Source organism: Harmonia axyridis, chromosome 3 (genome assembly GCF_914767665.1).
Source record: "Harmonia axyridis chromosome 3, icHarAxyr1.1, whole genome shotgun sequence".
NCBI lineage: Eukaryota > Metazoa > Arthropoda > Insecta > Coleoptera > Coccinellidae > Harmonia > Harmonia axyridis.
Window position 1 is genome coordinate 25,723,382 of NC_059503.1, and position 24,344 is coordinate 25,747,725.

A 24,344-nucleotide genomic window follows, 5' to 3' on the forward strand; every position below is an offset into this window, starting at 1 on the left:
TGATGAAGCACTGCGACCGATATCGGCATAACGCCCATAAATTTTCCTTGCTTCATTAAATGTGAGATTTCTTTGCAGATACATTAGCTGCAAGAACAAACGTAATTTTGCCTCCTATCCGACGCTACCTACGCCTTCAACACCTCGGCTACTGTTCCAAAATAAATGATGCTGGCTGAGAAGATTTGAGAGATAATTACGCTCAGCGCCATTTGCGATTTATTTCGTTAACCTTTTTTTTTTTCCTTCTTAAGGAGAGCGAACGAATAAGTTCCTTCTCTGCTCGTTCTTCTTCCTATCTGATCTCAAATCCGCTCTCTGTGAATAAGTAGCTAGTAGTATATCGGTATAATTTTTTTCACAATTGGTTTTTTTAGGGACGGTGCATTTTGAATCATATCAGGTCGAAAAGCTAACAAGATCAACAAACTGTATATTGGTGGAAATTGGGAGGAATATTCGGTATGGAATATCATTGGAGTAGTTTATTTCTCTAATTCTTCTTCTAGAACAAAATCGTTCGAGAATATCTCAGTTTCGCACAGATTTCATGGTTATATTTTGTTAATATTTTGTGGTACTCGGAACTCTTTTGATACAGATTTAAATCCGATTATCATATTCATTATCTGTCAAATTTGTGACACAGAAAACTATTCTGCCAACCCACATTTTAAAACACTAAACGATATTATGGAAATATTCCATTGATTTCAATGAAAATTCAGTGAATTAGAGAATAGTATATTCTAAAACAAGTTACAGAATAGGCTCCTATTCCAACACGAATGCAAAATTCGCATGAGTGTTGGAATTGCCTTCTGCAACGAGTATTAGACGATATTTTCTCTATTTCAGTCAAGTTTTCTGAAATATGTCGAAATTCAATGAAAAATTCAGATTCAACATCCTAGTGACATTTGTATTGTATCTTGGCAGTTGGTGTGACTGTTACGAAAATTGACAGATTACGGATTTTGAATAACACGTTTCGAATTTTGAAATAATTTATAATTACGCATTAAATTCTTGAATTATATCTGTCTAAATCGATTTAACATTAACAGAACTGAGAGAAATTGCAAATAATGGTGCAAATCATTTCACTATATCAAAATTATATTATATTGACAATTGACGTGTGTTGGATTTTTGATAGGATTGGAAATATGGGTAGACAACCGCAAAACGCGAAAAAAATAACTGAAAAAACAATGCTGTAATGAGCTCATTACAGCGCTGTTTTTAGAACTGTAATGAATTCATTACGATTCTGAAATAGAGAAAATAATGTATAATAATACTCGTACAGAAGACTCATTCTGCCACTCGTTCATTAAAAAACTCGCCATTTCGTGGCTTGTTCTTGAATTTTGAACTCGTGGAAGAATACCATTGCCTTCTGCACTTGTATATTATGGATAACTAATTTAAAACTATAACTCATAAGCTTGAGTCTTTCTAAAATGTACCATTCACAAATATTCTGAAGCAAGGTTTCGAAAATTTGCTGTTATTCCACTTTCAGAACATGTTCAAATGGTTCCCATTCTTGTGAATAATATGAAGGGTCTCCATAAATTATTGTAACATCAGTGTGTTCTATGAAATCTTTTTAATTTAATTATCGTATAGTATACAGAGTGATTCACCGGGATGGCCTATTAGAAGTTAATGAAAAACTAATTATAATTTTGAGTGAAAATTTACACATTGGGGTTTCAGACAATGATCTTTCTCCCTAAAATATTTTTAGATAGAGATCTAGAGAGAAGTTGTAGAGACAACTTCTGGCTATACCGGAAACAGAATACTATTTCCTTGACTGCTTACTTATGGATCCTTTAGGTAGGTATCACAAGAAAATTTGACTAGTTACGGTTGTCACACTTAATTAATTTTGACAGACATAAAAAATAGTTGATAGTTGTCATTGCTAGGCAACACTTTTGTCCCGGCACGGCGCAGCGGTCGGAAAAGTAAATCAACGTTGACATAGCAACACTTTTCCCTCCGGCGGAGAAAAAGTAGAACTTGTCGATGATCTTGTCAGTAAAATTATGACGTTGTTATAGTACGTTTGAAAAAAAAAAACTAATAGAACGAAGAAAAAAATTAAGCAAATATTGAAATAAGAAGTTCTCACTGAGATCTCCTCAATCAAGAGGAGACAAATAAAGCTTCAAGGTCAAGAATCATGTGGTACCTAATTAATGTGGGAAACTTTTACTTAACGAAAAATACGCCTTCAGCAAGAGAAATTGAAATAAGTAGGTATATAAAGTAATAACAACAGCCCAATAGAGAAGCTTCGAGAAAGACATCAAAGGACAACTTGCATGATTCGGCCAGATGCATTTCTTTCAGATTAACGGCGATGAATGTAATATGATCTGCGTGTTAGGAGGGTATGGTTTCCGAAATTTGGAGCTAAAACATTTATCAAATCATCTCACATACCCCAACACTAACTGATTTCGCGTGTTCCGGCAGATTCTAGTGCTAGGTGCACGCTATTGCGTGGACTTTGTATATTTATGATCTGTTTATAAACTCCTTTTACACAGTCAGCTGATTTCAAGACTTCTGAATGTTTACAAACATGATTTCAACGTGTTACGTCGCCACTTTGGGGCGGTTTTCCTTAGCAGTTTGTGAATGAGCTTCATGTGAATGTGGTCTGGATTTATATGAGAAGAAGAGCTAAAGTTAGTAGGTATAGAGTATAAACGTTTCAAGGATAATTGCGATGAAATTTTTATGACATAATGAAGGTTCCTACTCATATTGAATTTGTTATCCAGGCGCCAGTTCCAGCTGGAAACTGACATTTTTATAAATTATTCAGAAGTCCTTTGGGATGCCATAGCTGTGTTTCCGAGCTCGTGGCATTTTGGTGACTAGGGGAGGTGGAAAAAACATTATTTTTCCGACTTCTTTTCGGTTTTTCACCTATTTATCTAAAATTAGGCATCAAAAGGCAAGTTAAAAAACACTAAATTTCCTAAAAAAATCATTGATCATACGACGTTATCAACTTGAATCTTTGAAGCATGAAATTCATAGATTTATATGATTTTATCTCATCTATGTTCTTTGGCACACTTCAATTTCCCAGAATATCTTGATTATATTTCATTGTAGCATATAGTTAACTTACTCTACCTACTGCTTGACCACCCAGTTTATTCTTTCGATCTGGCTTTCAAGGATTACTGGCTTTTTGTAGACTTCAAAAGAATGCTCCAGGAAAAAAAATGACTCTAATGAAGAATTGATTGTCGAGGTCTGAGGATGAAGCCTATTTCAAAAGCAAAGACGAATTTTTCTACAGATAAGGTATTGAAAGGGGAAGGCACGCTGGAGCTTGTGAAGGTGACTATGGTGGCGAATAATTATCTACAATTTTTAAGGAAAAATGTATTTTCACTTGTTAGTGGTTAGGCCTGGTAGTGATTGAAGTGTTATCTCTATAAGTAATGTAAGTAGATTTGTAGCGGTGATGTACTTCAATGGTTTTATCACTACAAATATTATACAATGGTTTTTCATTTAATCCTTGTATTATACAGAAAAGCTTGTTGAAAGTAAATGGTGTGGCTCTGAAAAAGACAGACTCAGAAATGATGAAAGTAGTTGTAAGAAGTAGTATGTAATAGTAGTAGTAATAAGAACTTTTACTCAGAATTTCTAATGAAATTTTCAAACAATCATAATTTCGAGAACAAAACTAGAAATTTGTTCTGAATAATTATGAATTATGCAATTATGATTTTAAAATATTCTCATGTTTTGAGAGAAATTTCTTGTATGTATTCAGTATTTCAAGAATTTTTCAATGGAAAAAATATTCACATAGTGAATTAAAGTTTTTGAGAATAAATTTGTACCCATAAATTGTGTTTTTCAAATATTTAATTTTGCATTACGGTATTGAAGTTATTGTTGTAAATAAATATGCCGCCTAAAATCTTATCGGATAACATCCGTATTACGCTAATATGACTTCAAACAACTTTTATATCTTTATTGTCGACAATTGAAAGAAATCGAGGTCAAAAACATTTTTGATTATCGGAATATCCCCTGTGAGTGTAAGTCTGAAATGCCTGATTTGAAGGTGGTACAATAATTATTTGGATAAACCAAAGGGATTCAATCAAGGTTATATATACAGGGTGGAGAAATTGCAGCTTTTATGAATTATAGACTTGAGAGAAATCCCATAGATGGCGCCAGTGTCAGGTCTCCTTTATATATATGTAATTCGATTTAATTTCTAATTTATATTCGATATTGTATTTCTTCCTCTGATGAGGTTTTATAATGTAAATAACATAATTTGTATTTTATTGGTATAATTTTAGATAAGTTTTCTTGATTGTAAATTCATTAATTCTGTGCGTAATATTCTATGGTAAAAGTCTATGTTCTGGAAGCATGAGATTATTGTAACTCTTCTCTTCTCTCTAGTTAAGCTAGTTAGTAAGTGTATAGTTAACAGTGTCGTTAACTGTCTCGTGTTTAACACGTGCTGGTGAAGTCTTAAAGTGTTAAAAGGCTTTCGTTTTTAGAGCTATCTGTTTTAGCTCTTGTATAGTTAACAGTGTCGTTAACTGTCTCGTGTTTAACACGTGCTGGTAAAGTCTTAAAGTGTTAAAAGGCTTTCGTTTTTAGAGCTATCTGTTTTAGCTCTTGTATAGTTAACAGTGTCGTTAACTGTTTCGTGTTAAACACGTCTTCGTGAGTCTATGTTAACAGGCTCACGTTTTCTGTTCTAACTGTTGTTAGTTTTAAGTGTTCAAATAAAACCATTTAACCAGCGCAGGAATTATATTTATTTTATTTATAATTTATACAGTCCATTAAATCGTAAATCTTACCACAGGGTGATTCACCGCATTTATGGAAAACTAATAATAATTTAATAATAATAAATAATAGAGTGTTTATTTGGCAATTTTAAGGGCGAAGTCTAGCTAGATGGCCTATTAGACGTTTATGGAAAACTAATCACAATTTTGTTCTGAAAAATTGCATGTTGGGGTTTGAGACAATGATCTCTCTCATACATCTTATAATACTACGTATTTGCAGAATCGAAAATAAAAAATATTTTCTCGAAAAAATTTTTTTTCTGAGTCCTCGCCGCCAGTATTTATTTCATAAGAATCCTATTTACCAATGAACTGTTGAGTTGTTACCCCAAGGTACCTATAGCTTGTGGCTCAAATTGTCATAAAAAATCTATATGATAATGCAATGATATACTGGGTGAGCCACATGTTTCCGGTATAACCGGAAGTTGTGGAGATGCAAAAATATTTTAGAGACAAAGATCATTGTCTCAAATCCCAACATTCAAATTTTCAGCACAAAATTATGATTAGTTTTCCATATATTTTCTTGTATGCCATCGCGGTGAATCACCCTGTATATGTACCTACAAGTACGGGTCCGAAACATACTAAACGTTTTTTCATGAATATTGTGATATCCAGATTTTTTGAAACTTTCAACTTCCCACACACCACATTGGCGAAAAAGCGAACGGGTGATCCTTTTTCACCCAGAAAAATTATCGATGATTTTCCTCTGACAAGGAATCCGCCATCGTTGGTTCCCGGCGATAGGTGGGGCGCAGCCCTGGGTTGCCAGGGCAACGTTTTAAAGGACGGCTGACGCTGTGTGTATGCCTGCATACAAATTGCTAGCGCACCCCTAGCGCTCTGAATTTTCATAATGCTGACTGACACTAACTTCCCTTTCTGACCTTACGGTATCGATCCAAACACCTAAACGGTCTTATCTCTGCCACTGTCCTTGCTTATAATCAATTTCGCAGGCAAATTTGGCCATTAAAACTACCTACCAGTTCTATCCAGAGAGCTTCCGAAATGTAGAAACTTAATGTGGGGTGGAAAACATTTCGAAGAATGAAAAACTAATGGATTAAATTCTAGAATAGGGTCTTAACATTGGCTTGTGGAAGAAATTACCTCGTATAAGAAGGATTTGAACTTTTTATTATAGTTCTTGAAAAATATTAAATTTGTGATTATTTTTATTCACAGGAAAACAAGAGTGATGTCTGGGCCCGTAACCTATGGTTCGGCGTATGGAATCCGTCAAGAAAAAGAAATTCTTGGTGAACAGGAACTATCGACTTATCAGATTGGAATTAATTTGCTCTATTTAATGTTCTGATCAAGTTTTTTGGTTTTTTGCATTTATTTTTCAACAAGACCCTTTATTCTCGCAGAATATTTTTTGATTAATTCTTCTTTCAAACCCAACCAAATTCGACAAATTTGATTTCAACGAGGCAAAAATAATTAGGTAAAGGTTTTGATGATAAAAATAAATTATTATTCATTATGACTACAACGTCTACTGTTGACGTACTCCTCACAGATGACAGAACAGAGGCCCTTGACTGATATTCATTTCATAACTTCCTTGATACCTCGAATCTATTACAGTTTTGATGGATAAATTACATAATATGGATTTGAAGTGTTTTTTTGTTTTTCTGAAGTTTTTTGGATGCCTATACTCCATTAAAAAAAGGTTGAATTGATGAATTCCTGTGAGGAGCATTGTTCAATGGCCGAAACGGTGTTAATGGGTCCAAAAAATATATATTATCTATTATTTGTTGGTATTTTTATAATGTTTTTTTTTGGTAACAGGTATATAATGACAATGACATTAAATTTAAAGAAAACTAGTCAGGATTGGTACCTCACTACAAAGCAGTAAATCTTCCTGTAATTAATATGCACATTGTCAAGAAGCCTGCACTAAATGCAAAATAGCTTTCAACGGTGACTTCCACGTCTAACCTTTTGAAATGTCTCTGTTGAAATATCTGTTGCATACTCTTTGATACTTGATCTTCAAAGGTGTGAGATTATCTCTCCGGATTGCAGTTAATCATGGGTTCTTCCTTTTTTGGATCATTCAGTTTCGTCATGCCAAAAGCAGCGTTAACATAATATGTACCTACCTAACCATAGGAACACTGGGGTGAATATTTCTTCTCAGTTGAGGCACAAACCATTATCACTATTCGAAAATGTAACCTAATTGAAACTGTTTGTCAACGATCTTATGTTAGTTTCGCGCCTCCTAGAGCGCGTAATGGTTGCTAACCTATCAACCATGATTAAATCGAGTTTAGGGCCAGTTGCACCATTTGCCTAAACCTTGATTACAATTTAAACGTCGAATAATTTCTGATTTCTCTTGAGAAATCATAGAGTAATCAACGTTTAAATTTTTAATCAATGTTTAGGCAAATGGTGCAACTGGCCCTTAATATAGTATATTCTAAAACAAGAATGGGCTCCTATTCTAACCCGAATACTCGCTCCTTCGTTGCTCATTTTCGAATGCATGAGTGTTGGAATTGCCTTCTGCAACGAGTATAAGACGATGTTTTCTCTATTTCAGTCAAGTTTTGTGAAATATTGTCGATTTTAAATCCTAGTGACATCTTTATTGTATCTTGGCAGTTGGTGTGACTGTTACGAAAATTGTTAGATTACGGAATTTGAATATGAATCGTAGGTTTCGAATTTTGAAATAATTTACAATTACGCATTAAATTCGTGAATTATGCCTCACGAAATCAATTTGACACCACCAGAATTAAGAAAAATTGCGAATAATGTTGCAAATCATTTCACTATATCCAAATTATGTCATATTGCTAATTGACATGTGTCGAAATTTGATAGGATCTTAAGTTAGAATATACAACCACAAAACCAAAAATATAACTGAAAACGATGCTGTAATGAGTTCATTACAGCACTGTTTTTAGAACTGTAATGAACTCATCACAATACTGAAATAGAGAAAATAATTTACAACACAAGCAGGAGTGTTATCTCATAAAGTCACAGTAGAGCAGTGTTTAACGTTTCTGGAAATTTGAATTATATGTATATTAGAAATTTCGTTATCAGTTTGACCAAGTTGTTTATGTTTATACCTGATGTCATGGTGTATCACATCATTTCCACATTGTCGGAAAATTGAAGTGAGAGCATGAAAAACGTCAATAACAACTAACATACCATAAATGTTTTCAATGGATTAAAAATATAAACTCCACCTCAACAAATTTACTGAATAAATAAACATCAACGAAATAATGCAACTTGAAATTGCAGATTTGAAAACATAAAATTAATAAATTAATCCATAGAAAACAAATGGAATGTATCAATAAGTTGGGAAGGAAATGTTGTTTTGGCAACCTTCATAGATAACTCTTTTGGTAACGGTAACGGAGTTGATGGAATTCTTATGAAAAGAATGGTGGCGACAGGCAATCACATTTTCTTCTGAAAATTTTTTTTCATTTTCTATTCTGCAAATACGTAGTATTATAAGACTGTTTACGTTTTGGGCCAAAAATGTACAGTTTGTTCATAAGAAGATCATGAACTTGAACAACTCAAATTCATCAAAACTCAAGATTTTCAAATTAGAACTTATATTTTTTATTATTTCAGTCAATTCTCCGTACAAAAAGAAATGGGCATACTTAAGCCAACCCTATACCTACCTAAAATGAATAATTTAAGAGTTTCGAGAAAAAACCGCAATTTCTAACTGTGTGGAGTAGTCTGTGAATTCCGGAAATACAAAAAGAAACTAAAATTCGATATTTCGATAACTATCATTCATCATCAAATCGTCCCAACATAGAAGTATGCTAGTATCGAAAACGGTAGTTTAAGAACCAGAAACACCCAAAAATCCAATCGACCACTTATCTGCGAAACCTTTATTCCTCAACTCCCGAGTTTTCCAACAGACGCAGTACACCGTAGAGCTCCAACCCTTGCTTCCATTTCCTGATGGGGCGAAGGGCAGTCGATAAAAGTTCAAGAAACGATTCATTCCACGTACGCTGAATTTCACGTTTCGGAAAAGCCCCAGAATAGATGGTATTGTCATTTTCTATAGTATTCATCTGTGTAAGAGGTATAGGCAAAGACTAACTGCATTTCTTTATCGCGTGACCTGCTCCTATATCCCTTTGCTCTCTGGACACGCGATGGGTCGCCCGTTCCCCGAAATCAGATTGAGCTCGCAGCAAGACCACGTGCCATTGTTCGTTCGGGACTCCCCTAAGAGGGTCTCGCTTTACTCAGAGTTATTCCACTTGAGTTTTGCCGAAAATGAAACCGATGAATTTCGAGGTCTATATTTCAAATCCTCGCCATCTCCTCCTTTCTAGGGCCGGTTTGGCCTTTTCCAGTCCTCGAATGGAGAAATATTAGCTGATCTAGATTCTGATCGAGTCTCTTCCTTTTCTACCCTTTTCATAATTCTAATCATAATTATAATGGGGAAGATTTATTTTGATGGAATTCTTTTATTATATGGGTACTCTAAATAGTTGAAATCGTAATGTGTGATTAGTGAACCAAACATAATAATATCATGTTCATCAAAGATTCAAAGCGAATTACAATATTTGAATAATTACAAATATTAAAACTATAGAATGCACTTGCAGAATATTGTATTCACATTTTAAACTCTTCAGGTTAGGAAGTTATTCTCTAATTCTAATAAAACGACTCCCAATTCCTCAGTTGGTGATTGATACGCTAAGATACAAGATATGACTGATAATATGTATCATATTGAGTAGATATCAGGTACTAAATGCACATAAAAATATTGGCTAACTTTCCTAATAATCCGATTGCTGATTTGTATAGGGTTTTTCAGTAAGAGGGTCTATTTTGATATTGGAAAAAAAGAGTATCTTTCAAACGAAATCATTGAATATTCATTTCATTGCAAATAGGAAGATATGTATGCCATTGAAAAAGGGAAAAATCTATTGCTAGATTTTGGTAGTTTCAGAAATATCTTTCCAAACTTGGCCAAATTGCTAAGGATTTCTTTATCAAGGCCAGCATCTTCAGCTCCTGTTGAAAGACAATTTTCCAGAGCTGCTCTTACAGTTAGAAAAACCCGCAATAGGTTAGGCGACAAATCTATAAGATGCCTCAGTGTCTTTGATCCTGGATGAGAAATCATGAAATCAAACAAAGCCTGAAGGTTTCTCAATATTGAGAAACTTTATTTTTTATTTTTTTAATATTTATTGTGATTCAATTAATGTTTCTATTTCAAAAAAATTGGTTATTTTATACACTAAATTTAATAAATAAAAGTGTTTTTTGCAAGGTTCAATCTCATTTCATCATTGATGTGACACTACACAATTAAACTGCTAAAAATCAAGTAACTTGATATGATTCAAGTACATGATAAATAAATACTTGACTTGAGATTGAAAAACTACTACTTGACTTGAGCTTGACTTGAATCAAGTCAAGCTCAAGTCAAGTAGCTAGAAAATCAAGTCAATCCGTGAATTCATAACGGTTTCAGCCCCATATTTTTTTCATGAATGGCCAATTGTGATCACCTTTCGAGAAATAACACAAATGGTATGTGCATTCGAATTAGTTCGAAATGAAAATAGTTCCATAAAGATGTAAGATCTCCCAGATTGTATTGCATATGCGCTAACGTAAGATTTCTGAGACGCCAGTATAATCTACAGTATTCTTTTGATTCGATTTCGATGAAAATTGGTATGGACGTTAGGATTTGGTCATAGGTGGTTTCATAAGTATTTCGTCCATTCTAAACGACGAGGAAGTATAGTGGCACACCCATTGGCACAGTTTTCTGTTTTTTATAGCAAATGGGCTTGTTCAAATTCCCTATTCTTTGGCCACCTCTTTGGCAAGATAAAAATGCCAGAGAAAAAAAACTGATTTTATTTACATTCCACATTCATCACTGAAACCCTAAGATTATGTGTATTTCTTCATTTAAAAATTGCACATCTGCTACAAACATGCTCTTTCGCTCTAAAACAATGGATGTACAATTCTCAAAATCGATTCTGACTCAAAACTTGTCCTCCTAGGCAACAAAAACACTAGTTATTTTCCTCTGTAATTCCTCGATAGAACTACCAATTGGACTATATTTCATTTTGATGAATCGAAAATTCATAACCATGTAATCATGTTTGTCAGTTGTCAGTCCTTCAACATAACAAAATTTCTCATTTGATTTGAATGTACAGTTGAACTGACGTGAACATAATTGATTACAAACCGGATAAATTATAAGTGAAGCTAGAGTTTTTCTGATCGATAATTGTAGATATATTCTCAGACTTCTGTCAATCAAAATAATCTCCTTGTACACAACCGCCATCTTGAACTATTAACGTAATTTCAACAAATTTGTACATGTCTGGGGCTCGACTGTAGTATAAGTAAGACGAGAAAGTGAATTGTGTAAAGGTCTAGTAGAACTGAATGTCTTGCCTTGGTATAATTGATTGGGAACTAACTTCAGGGATATGAAAGAGGAATTATTTCGAAATTCTTCGATGGAACCTAGGTAGGTATATTCCTATATCTAGAATAATCTAGAACGTGCTTTCCCATTTGTAGAATGTATCGGGTGTCATTTTTTTTGTGTAGTACAACATCAATAAAAAATGAAGAAATGTCATCATTTTTTTAATGATGTGACACTACACAACAAAACTGCTAAAAATCAAGTAGCTTGATATGATTCGAGTACTTGATAAATAAATACTTGACTTGAGATTGAAAAACTACTACTTGAAATCAAGTCAAACGTGAATCCCTAAGGATCAATCAAGAGCCTTTCTATAATAATCTGTGATTCAAATGATTAAAATATCCGGTGGCCAACAAGGTCTCCAGATTGAATATCGTTAAATTTTTCCGTTTGGTCACATCTAAAGAACAACAATTATCAATTTGAATTTGTTATTTTGAATTTTCTTTTGGTTGGTTATTAATTCTGTCATTTTTAGAATTGGAATATATTCCAAGACAAGATAAACCAGGGGCGTATCCGGGGGGGGGGGCCATGGGGGCCATGGCCCCCCCCTCGCGGACCTTATAAATATAAAAGTGTATCCTGAATTACCGAAGACTATTCAATCATTTAATTTTTAATTATTTTTTCCAATAGATAGCTTTAGTTATCTGCATTTCGTGTTTTATAGGTCCGATTGGGTTCCACTAAATGGCGTTAGAAAGATGAGATTTCGTACTACATAATCTTTTTCGACAGTTTTGTGATTAGTTTACATCGTTTAGTTTGAGCGCGCGTTAAAGAAAAAATACGTTATATTTGAGTTTTTCTTCGATAAAGTCGAAAATGCAAGCCAAGCGGCTGAAAATTCAAATAATGGTTATGGTTTTGATACTGTAATATACAATCACGCGCAATTTTGGTTTCGTCGATTCCATTCTGGTAATTTCTATGTCAAAGATGCATCACGCACTTGAGACCAATTGTCGAAAAGATCGACAAAATCATGGTCATTATCGAGTCCTGTTTCCATTGCTCAAAAGTTGAAGATTGCACAAAAAACCGTTTGGAACCATTTGCATAAGGCTGGTCTCAAGAAGAAGCTAGATGTATGGGTACCACATGAGTTACCGCAAAAAACTTCTTAGACCGAATTTCCATCTGCGAATCGCAACAAAATCACCCCGTTTTTGAAAAGGTTGGTGGCTGGTGATGAAAAGTGGACGACTCACAACAACGTCAAGCGAAAACAATCGTGGTAAAAAAGCGGTGAGCCATCGGAAACGGTCAGGAAGGTTTTGCTGTGTATTTAGAGTGATTGGAAGGGAATTATCTACAAGCTGCTCCCCTAAGGCACAAATGTTGATTCGGAACTGTACTGTCAACATTTGGACCTTCTAAAGGAAGCAATTGCCCATAAGCGACCAATAGGATAGAAATTGTGTTCCATGGAGACAACGTAAGTCCAAACACATCGATAGTGACTCGCCAGAGGTTCTTATGCATCCACTTATGCATCCGGAACTAGCCCCAAGTGCATCTCTTGCTGTCCATGGCGAACAATTTTGCTGGTGAAAAATTCGTTTCAACAGAGGCTTGTGAAAATAGACTGTCTTCATTTTTTTTTTGCCAATAGCGGGAAGGGTCTCTATGAGAGAGGCATACAAAAAACCTTCAAAATGACAACAAGTTATAGAACAAAACGGCGCATATTGGACTTAAATTGAATAATTCTAACTGTGGTAATTCAAGTATTGATCTTATGTAAAAATAATGATTTTTTTCCATACCTCATATTTTCTTGTACCTCAGTTTTTTCATGAAATAAATCTACATGTATTCATGAAATTGTTTGAACTTGTTTTTGTACTACAACAATTTTGGAAACTGAATATGAAATGAATTACTGAAATACATCTTTCTTTAAAAAAAATACTTGACCCAGTAGGCACCAACAAAAAATTCCGCTATTTTGCTAATCGATATGAGCCGTGACTTTTTATGGCCCCCCCCTCAGACATCGCCTGGATCCGCCCCTGAGATAAACTAAATATATCATACAAATATATTATTGTGAAGGAATATACACAAAGTTGTCAATTTTTTGATATATATTAAATATCCTTCATCATTCACTAAACCTTTGTAATTTGATGTAATCATTTATTGATTGAGAGTCAATCTCAATTGCAATTTTTGTGAAGTAAATATACAAGTGCTGCGTTTGTAATTTCAGTAATTTTGTTGAACTATAAGGCACTGATGAGGAATAATTGTATTATTAAATACAAAAATTCCGAAAATTACGTTTGTCTTTGTGCTAATTTAGTTATTCAATTTGTTAACCGTTTACCAAATTTGTACAGTTTTAGTTTTGAATTTTCTTTTGGTTGATTATTAATTTGGTCATTTTTACAATTTGAATATATTCCAAGACAAAAATAAACTAAATATATCATACATATATATATATATATATATATATATATATATATATATATATATAAATCCTGGTGCTGATAGACGTCCAGTATAAATCTAGGCTTACAACGTCCATCAGAAATAGTCGGCTTTTTGTAAATTTCATCAGGTATATAATGAAGTGTGCCCCTGTGGGTTCAGTAACCGTACTCAGTTTTTCTCATACACCAATTTTTTTTTCAGTTATTTCAGTGCTATCTCATACCCTTTCATCCTCTTTCAATTTGACGACCGAAAGTATATAATGCGTACATCCTGTGTATCTTAGACGTCCCACAGTGTTGCCTTTTAGCGTCTGCACAAGTTCTATTGACTCGGATACGTATATGCACCCAACTGTATTCAATGAGTTCATTTGACGACCAAACCAAACGTTTTATTTGTATTACGCATTCGGAGAGGTGCTTGCTTCGTTATTCTGATCCTTCAATAAAATTTTGGGGGGGGGGGGGGTTGGTAACGTTATACGATTTTATATGCAGGATATTTTTCTCTAAAAATGAAAACGAAATGCAGTATACATGGACGGTGCCGAGATTTTCACATCGAATTATAACGAATTCAGTTCTGAATGGTAGAAAATAATTATTGTAATTGATTATTGATTAACAGGTAATGTCATATTTACTTGGAAAGTTCCTAATTGTCATATTCCAAAAAATGAGGTTTCAGTTATGAATAATCATGTATTGTAAACATTTTATGAAATGATTATTATATTTCTGTCAGTTGGCTTCATTGATGAGTGATGAGATAACCGCCTATGAAGAACCAAGTTTTCAAAATATGAAAATGCATAAAAAAAGCTTTTCCGTGTGAAACTTCCTCAAAATTGAAGTTTCTTTCCCTCTAAAATTCTATTGATATTGGTATCTACTTAAAATACCTCTTTTTTATTATCAGTTCATCGAATTTTTTACTTTTTGAGGAAATGGGAATATATTTCATCTAATTTTTCACATTTTTTCATTCTCGAAACCTTCAAAACCTCCATATTTTCATCAAGGATTCATGATTTACAAATTTCGGATCATTATTTATTATGAATATTCTCATTCTTTGTGATGAATTAATAGGAAAAACATAAGTCAATCGTAATTCAATGACAACTAGACTTAGAGAGAAAGAATTAATGAGATGACTTCACCTATCGAGTAACCTCGATTTCAGTCTTCTTCCCTCTCAATTTCCACTTCCTTTGCTCAAGTCAGTTAAGAAAATATTAGGAATAATCATAACAGATAGATTTTATGGTCCATCGCAGGAATTTCTTTCATTTTCAGCTTATAATCAGTAGACTTCATTGAATTCTCACTTGAGAATCATGGAAATTAGGAATATGCTTTCAAACTTGTTCATATGTTCATATTGACCAGCCTAGCTTTCGGATGAACACTTTGCCTTCTTCAGAGCACAAAAATGAACATTGAAATATTGAAGAGGTTAATATGAACATCAAGCTCATTGACTGACAACCCGATACCTCCAGGGTGATTCGCAAAGACCGTTCGTTAGAATATTTCAGAGAAAGATTAGTCTTTCTCTGAAATATTCTAACGAACGGTCTTTGCGAATCACCCTGGAGGTATCGGGTTGTCAGTCAATGAGCTTGATGTTCATATTAACGAGATAAACTCTCATATTTAAGCTCTGTTATAAGAGATAAATACTTGGAAATAATTTCAGATTCGTTCGACTTTCGGTTTAACTGGAATTGATACTAACTTTCATTGATCATTTTATCATTGATAATCAGATTACTCATTGAATTCTACATTGTTTTAATTTTATTTATATATTGTTCTCAGAAAAGTTGTGTGAAATCTGAAAAAACCCCCAAAATTCCAATGTTAGATATCAATTTGCAGATTTTTGCATAAAAATTCCTAATTTTCTAGTTTCTATCACAAGACATACCAATGCTTCTCCTACGTTGATTGAAAATTCTATTGAACATGCAGATTGTTTCTATTTTAATGTCAGAGTCAGACAACCAAAAATTTTTTTCAAATGAGAACCCATTTTTTTTATTGGTCAGCTAAAATCTATGTTGAGAACTAGTGTGTAAGAGTTATACATAATACTACTAATTTGAAATGCTCATTCTCTAAAATATAGGGTAGAATATTATGGTGCTTCTCGTTTGTATTATTGAAGTTTCATCCATTTTCAGAAGTATGGTAAAGAAAAACAAGAATTCAATCAATAGTTTCATATATCTAATCTTATGTTCCATATGACCACCGTTTTTTTTTTGCTTTAAGGGATGACATTTTGATTTAGGAAGGATTGAAAAATGTAAAGTGATCACAGAATATGAAATTGTGTTTCAAATAACAAATAGCATAAATTGGATTTTTCAATGAGAAAATTTATGTTCACCTTCATCGAACATATTCAGTAGGAAATTATTGAATAAATACAATAAGTGTCTCACCATCAACTGTCTAATTTTTTTTGTCCAATGACATATGACTTGTTTTCGAAGTATAAGCCAGATACAAGGGTTGAACATCATTCTTGAGAAATATTGAATTGAGTGGAGTCAGTTATGTGCAAGCTTTCAAGAAATATCAGATTCAGGTCATATCTCAGTATTTTTGTGTACTCAATACGGTAAGGGTGAGGATTTTTGAAAACAAAATCGAAATGAAAAAAAAAGCTACAAAGTTTATGATTTGTTTTTGTTTGGCAATTTGAATTTAATATTTTTTTCTGAGATTTTCTTTGAAGAAATTTTTCTAACATGGAACACGATTTTTTTTTAATGTCTTCAGCACAAAATTTTTCTGTTATATTCCTCACGATTTTACTTTCTTTCTTACCCAACAGGAACATGTACACAGAATCATTAAATATCAAACGGTTTCTCCATCGAAGCCATGCGAATAACTCCTTTCAAATCCTAACTTACTTTTTGAAGCAAGGCTGGTTAGGTTAATAGGGCCAAGACTTTGAAAAAATTTGTCATAAAATACCAGATGTTGATATGAAATAATCACAAAGGAATGCGGTAATTTCATGTAGGTATATGAAATCGACGATCCCCTATTAATGCATAATTTTTCTATAATTATAACCAAGGTGAACCCTTCACAGAAATATTCAAAAAATAACAACATACCTAAACATAAATGTCTTGAACTTCGATTTTGTCAGATTTGTCAATAACTTGAAGAAATTTTAATTTTTTCATTTAGGGATTTTTTTTTATATCAAATCAAAAAGGAGTTGACCGAAAAACCTCTAGGTACTTGAATAATAATATTCAGGAAAATAGGATTACACAGTCAAATTCTGTGAATAACTTAGCGTTGCTTGGTAATGAGAAAAAAATCCTCCATAGTTATTTTCATTACCAAGAATCGGTAAGTAATTCACAGAATTTCAGAGTGCAACAGAATTTCAACGATTATTTTTATGCAAGTTGAGGTTCAGATAGATGATTTCTATATATATATAGCATAGGCGTAACGAGAAGTGGTTATTGGGGACATAACCTCACCATTGATTAGAAGAAATAAAAAAATTCTAAGTAACAATATAAAAATTTTTTAAAAAAGAAAGAAAGAAAGATTTTGCTTTTCCAAAGTGGGGTTACCCCTCCCATGAGTCAACTCTAGTTACGCCATTGATCTATAGTGAAATAATTCAGAAGGAAGAATTGCCCTAAGTACTAAAAATAAATACCTATATATCATAATATATATTATTCGATACAATGCAAAACCATTGGATGTTGATATGATATAATCCCCATTTTTATTCCCCATCTATCAATAGTTAATCTTCTGGAACGAGTATTTTCCTAATCTGTTTTTTGGAAAAATAACACTTATTTTCATTCGACTCATATTGTTTATTCTTCGGCAGTGTGAATAAATTAATCTTGGGGTGGAAAAACGATTGCTTTATATTGAATAATACTTATTCTCGAAGAAAAATTCGGATAGGAATATCAAATGTAATTCAAAAGAAGAATAATATGCCTGGTCAGCTCTAGAATCCCCAATATCCTGACTGAGGAAAAAGAAGAAGAAAAAATGAAACCTCGTCTATTCGTGAACCTTTATTCAAGAAAAAACTATTGAAATTGATACAATTTTTCAATTTTAACCCTTACATTTAAGGGTATATACATTCTGTATGAAAACCTTAATTTTAAGCCAGTCCTTGTTCTTCAATAATTCATTATTCTGGCTTATGAGTTTTTCACACTCGATTCTTTTGGGTGGTATCTACTTTATTTCGGATATTGGTTTGGAAAAATTCTTTAACAACCTTCTTCTGTTCCTCTGTCCACGGCGTTCTTTGAATTTTGTTGTTTTTTCTCTTATTCTTTCTTTTCAGAACCTCATCCTTCTGGTTTTCGTTCTCAGATTCTTCTCTTCTTTCAATGTTAATCTGCCTACTACTCCTTTCAAGTGTTTCGTAGTCCATATTACTATCATCATTCACATCGCTTGGAATGGCATCTTCATCTGGTTCTAGTTCATCTTCTAGGTTCTGTTCCAAATCAACTTCGATTTCATCAAGAGTTTTCCCTTTGAAAGAAGCAGATGTACCTGAAAATATTTCATGACATGCTATATAATTCTTGTATGAATTTAGCTCTGAAGTTTATTCATCTGGGCTAATGCGTCTAGATTTAACAAAATGAATGAATGAATTCCATTGAATCGGTTTTTAATCATCCGAATGAAATTTTTTCAATGCGAAACTGTTTGAGTATTTCAAATTCATAAACAAAATTAACTGATTTGAAGGATGATAATCTTTCGAAAATCTGGCAAAATTGTAGACACTATACTAGATACAGAACTTCAGAGCAAAATCGAAAAGAGGACAGAATCTGAGTCTGACATATCTCGCTTAGTAAAAGAATTCAATAAACAATCTCAGATATGACTATTTTGTTTCGAAATTGGGTTACTACTCGTTTACCTCACCTGGTTTCAGAATGAAAATAGTTTATTCGCGCTCTTTTAGTGCTTTTTTTTTGGGAATTGAAGATAAACGGTACACACAACTTACAACAAAAAATCCATGAAATTTTTTTGAAATTCAAATTGCTCTGAAAAGCTCTCATTATTTTCATTCTGATAGCAAATACATTAATTCACCACCAACAATATTAATCATCATTATTTTACAAATATGCTTAATGCATGCATGGTAGGTATAGATCAATTCTTTCTTTTTCATCATTTCTTCTTCAATCATGTTGCCATGTGAGAAGTACTGTATTATATAATACTATTTTTGGGATAAAATAATAAAATTCCACGTAGAGATTGTTTCGTAAGTGATTTCTGAACTGCAATGATAAGATAATTGACCAATTTAGTATTGGCTTACTAATAGTTGCAATAATATTTTCAATGAGTTATGTGTTTCAAATACTATCCTTGTTCCATGAGGAGCAAAATTTTCACAATTTTAGATGATTGGTAAACGTCATCAGGCAATCTATAAGAATTCTTATGGGTTCCAGGAGTGTGTCCCATAAATGTTGATAATTGCTCCAAGTCCGAATCTGTCATGCTGAATATCTGTGATAGGGTGGCTAGGTGCTTCCTTAGTCTCGTAGATGTAAGTGCATCGTGTCTTTCTGCCCCACAGGCTTTTGCATATTTCGCCAGAACCTTATAACCCACGATATGTGAATCGCTGTCAGGAAGGGCGAATAAAAATCTGTTTTCCTCTCTGACATATTTGTGTCTTATTTCATTCATTATTGAGATGTCTTTCTGAACTTCTGTGCTGAATAGGACAGGAACGCCGCGATTTCTCTTTCCTCTTATAACAATTCTCTTGAATCGATTCATTAAAATTTTTTCCGTAGGTGAAATAGCATCGGAAAATTCTTCATAATTTTGTCTTTTGGATGATTGATTATATAAATCGATTAATAGTCTCTGTAATTCTCCTGGCCTCTTTCTATTAAGTAATAACACCCTACAATAGACAGTTTCAGTTAAAACTTTGTATGCCGATTTGTTTTCATTTTCACTACTTAACTTTTGTTTGGCTTTATCAGCTTCAGTAGTCAGGTAATTTTTCATCAGTTTCAAGTCTTTGGCTAAGGGTATGATGGTTATTTTATTCCATCTTTTTATGTGCAGATTATTCGATGCAACGGTTGAGATATCATACCTCCAGTTGGCTTCAATGAGCTGTGCGAAAGTTTTCATTGCCGATTCAGCGTTTGCTGCAGATACCGTTGCATAAATATGTTTTCTTTTTAGAGCGAATACTATTGCCAAGTCACAACATTGCTTTAATGAAGTTGCTATGTTCATGGCGAATGTTGGCGACCGAAAACATTCTGTAGACTTATCATACTTAGCACAAAGTTTGGTAGCTGTTACAACTGTGTCATAATATTTAGGTTGGAGCATATCCATCATTGTGTTGATTGATTTATCGAGTTTCTTGGCTTCGATTAATAATCGGGAGAGTTCCTTCATTTTTCTTGAAGTCACATTTATGAAATGCTTCTCTCGGTGAACCCTCAAATAACGTGACCCAAAAGCACAAATAAGTGCATCTTGTTGGGCAACTATAGACACTTTATCAGGCCTCATTCTAGGAAATACTTTGTCACGTAAATCAGGATCTGTTTTATGATTTTTGAAGTATAATGCTGAAGTGGAGCTTATGTTATTCTCCAAGTGAGGATTTTCTGTGCACCTCTTCTTGTGTCGCCACAACTGCTTACGAGAGTAAAATCCGAGACAGTAAAGGCAAGGCAAATATTCACTGGTATCTCCACCTGGTGGTTTTTTCATCGGCTTGGAACATACCTCGGAATTTCTCAAATAATTTCCTTTTTTTCTTAGGCTCGTTATTAGATTTTTTCTTTCCTTACTCTTCACAGGCTTCGCAAGTAATCGCTGCACCTCTATCTCAGCTGAGTGACATCTTGCAATGTGTATACTAAAATTAAGAACCTCAGTCTCACAAAAGTAGCAATTGTCCCTCTCAGGTGCCTTCTTTTTATATTTTTTTTTCTGTTTCATATTTTTTTCTTTTTCCACAATTTCCAAGTCCTTTGCTTCAGAGGTCGTGTCGAAATTAAGTATTTCAACTGGTATATCTGAATCCTGGAAGAAGTACCAATGAGATAAGGTGTGTCAATTTGAAAAAGAACCACCGTCAATATCTCGATCCCCATGCAAAAACAGAAAAAACGCATAAAGAGAAGTTTAGTTCGTAGGGATTTCTCCAATCAATTTGTATCAGCCCTGCAAAAGTGAAGACATCAAACCCTAAAATTTTAAATGAAAAGGTGGTTACGTGTCACCTTGTTTCAACCGTAATTAAAATGCCTTCTTACAAAAATGAAACACTGGCCCTTCCTTGTCAGAACTTCCGAAAAATAAAAACGGTAGCATACCTAGTTACGATAGCAAAAGTTGCAATTACTATAAAAGATTTTGAAAATGTTGTTCATTATTTTGTAGACAAAAATTCGAACCTTAGGTTTTGAAAAACTTGAATTCCTCGGCTTGCAGTGCCTTTTCTTACATTGAATTCATTTACATCTCTGGGATGTGTTTTATACCCAACTACCTTCAAATGTTTCCGGAAAAAGAATTCTAAGGGTGGTAAAAATGGGGAGTGTAGTGAACATTCTACCAATCCAATTTGCTCAAAATTCCATTTTTTTTTTCGGAATTACTAACCATAAACGGGATCACCTTTGAAATAAAGTGACATTTAAAGCCCTTCCTCTTCAAGATTTTAGCTGTTGCATGCTCACAGGGTTGATACAAATGGATTGAAATCTACCGTATAAAATGTTTCCCATGAAATCCTAACCTAGTTCTTTTTGCATTTTTTCTGATTTTTCATCATGGCCGAGATATTAAAAGTGGCACTTCATTAAATGGACACACTGTATATAACTTTTATTCATTTTGTGGAAACTCAGAAAGTTTTAATGATGAAAAATCCATTTTGGGAGATTCTAATGAAGTAAAGGAAAACTGGAATTGGGGGCATTCCACGTGAACGAGTCAGAAAAAAAGGAATGTTCTGAAATTTATCAATATTTGGTTCAATTCTAGTTGTTAAAAAAAATTATGAGAAGTCCTGTGCAGAAAATTTTGAGCAATCGTTCATTGTACTATTGCCACAAAATTTTATATGAGGCTGATGATTGGTGTTAAATATATGACTGTGAAATTTCAGCATGATCGAATTCACAATTTTATGATTATCTGAAAAATCGATAATTTAAAAAAATTTAATTCTATGGTTCTGATCATGCAATCCCTTTGATATTTTGCATGTGCCAATTGATTTTAGTTGTTAAAAAAATTGAATTTTTTTTCGATATTTCAATTGAATTTTCTATGGTTCTGGTAAAGCGATTGCCACATAATTTCGTATGAAGCTTGAAATGGAAATGGTACAAATGACCTCAAAATTTCAATTTGATGGGTTCAGTATTGTCTAAGATATTGAGGGAACAAAATTTCGAATGCCCACTTTTATGGAACACCCTGATTATTTTGGTCGTTAACGAACTCAACTGAAAATTTCCAGTCTCTAGGACATTTCCTTTGACAGTAATCGTGTAAACGGACGGCCCTACGGGCGAAATTGAATTTGACTACGGATTCTTCATCAGTGAATCGAACCTTGTTGTTTGAGATGAGACCATTATCGGTTCGAAAATCGAAAATTACAGACATTTAGGCAAAACGATTATAGCACTCATTTAAATAGAACGAGCACTCAAAAAGCGAAAACACAATTATTTTTTTCTCTGAGTTGTCCATTTTGGGTATTGAGCTTTTGGAAAAGATCGTTCTTTATTCTATACAAAACTGCAAATGAACATTTCAAAACAATTTTTCGAAAATTTGATCAATATTTTTTTCTTTGTTGTATTTTGAAATCAGCTCTAAGTAATCTTGTAAGCTCGAAATACCACACAGGTTTTTTTCAAAAGCTCCCCACTCCACCGACTGTTAGAAAGTTTGGTTTTCGTATAGTCCGTTGTTTTCGTTCTTGAAAACCTCTTGGCGTTCATTGATCCCTCAGAAAAAATATTTTGTTTCTACTCACCCCATTTTACCAGTATGGCAGTATGGAAGTTTACATAATACAACTAGCACTTTTCGAGTGAGGAGTGCTAGTTGAATCATACTCAAAATATTAATATGTGCATATGAGAGAATAAAAATTACCATAATGAAAAAAAAAATGTAACATACTACAGAGAATGCTTCACTAACCTGGGAATTGCAATTATCCTCATTCGAGATCTGAAACATGAAAGCAGTCGTATGAAGTTGCAAAATCTCAAAAAATATTCATATACCTCAAAACTGGACGGAACGTAGTCAACGTCTAAATCCGAAAAGGATAAAGAATAAGACAAGTTTTCTTGGACTCCAGCATCATCTGCCTCATTTTCATTCTCTGGGATTTTTTCAACAAATTCCATCTAGAAAATCGAAGACTTTCAGTTCACATATAAAATCGATAGATCAATATAAAATGATCAATACAAAATTGATCGATTAATTTTTCTAGAGGATATGACAATATTGATACACTGTCACATTGAACTGAGTTCTGATTCACGATTTAGTTCCATTTTCGAATAATGAATTGCAATTTTCTAAGAAGCTTACCTCTTTTGGTACTTCAAAGTCAGAGTTTTTGAAAGATTCTTTAGGGTCAACATTACAAAACTTTCTCCATGAATTGTTTTTTAATTCTTCATTCATTTTTAGGTCTGCTTCTCGTTCTCCTAAAGAAGTGAAAAGCCAAAATGAAAAAAAAGTTCCGAAAAAGAAAAATATGATGTGAAAATTATCCTTTCATTCTTCAGTAATTAGACATTCTCATTCCATTTTTATTTAGAAAATGAAAGACAATGCAAGTCGGCTAGACTAACAACTTCGTTTAGCCATTATTTGGTCATTTCTCCAAATTCAAAATAGTTTAGGAAATGAAAATTTGTCGAAAGTGATCATATTACTTTGCGAATAATTTTTCCATGTATAGTGTTTCCGAATACCACTCGAGATAAAATCTCAGCAGGTGAAATTTCTCGATTGTTATATTTCAAAATTTCGATAAAACGTCTTCCGCGAAATTGCTAAGCAATATTTATTGCCTATTTCCATATTAAAATCGAGAAACTTTGGGTATAGACTATAGAATTTGGTCTCTGTTGGTATTACATAATATTACTCTCCTATTATATGTTATTATTATATGTTTTAATAAATAGCTAATAAAATAGCTACTTACCCAATGCGCTCGATAAAATTTTTCGTGCCCTGGTTAGGTGGCGGTTCATCTTGCACTTTCTTATACCTACACTCTCACAACAACACTGAAACGATATCATAGGAACTCCTCAATTCCAGATCTTTTCCCGCTAAAATTTCGCATTTTTCCGGTTTAGTCCGATCCAAATTAATAGGAAT

At 33.4% G+C, this 24,344-nt stretch overlaps 2 protein-coding genes across 3 annotated transcripts in view; both read right to left on the minus strand.

The window, feature by feature from the left end:
- The window catches only part of LOC123675058 (aryl hydrocarbon receptor), a 149,563-nt gene that overhangs the window by 20,177 nt on the left and 105,042 nt on the right, over nt 1-24,344 (minus strand). The gene's annotated exons all lie outside the window — the stretch shown is intronic.
- LOC123675059 lies at nt 17,947-20,202 on the minus strand. The gene is made up of 2 exons (XM_045610299.1): nt 19,298-20,202; nt 17,947-18,455 (listed from the first exon to the last, which is right to left on the minus strand). The coding sequence occupies exons 1-2, from the start codon at nt 20,190-20,192 to the stop codon at nt 18,103-18,105; spliced, it is 1,248 nt and encodes a 415-aa protein (XP_045466255.1). The 5' UTR covers nt 20,193-20,202; the 3' UTR covers nt 17,947-18,102.

Coding starts and splice junctions, on each gene's coding strand:
- LOC123675059 (XM_045610299.1), bottom strand. CDS start 20,192: ATGAACATAGCAACTTCATTAAAGCAATGTTGTGACTTGGCAATAGTA. Junction 18,456..19,297: donor TTTGCTCCTCATGGAACAAG/GATAGTATTTGA, acceptor AAATATTTTCAG/GTACATCTGCTTCTTTCAAA.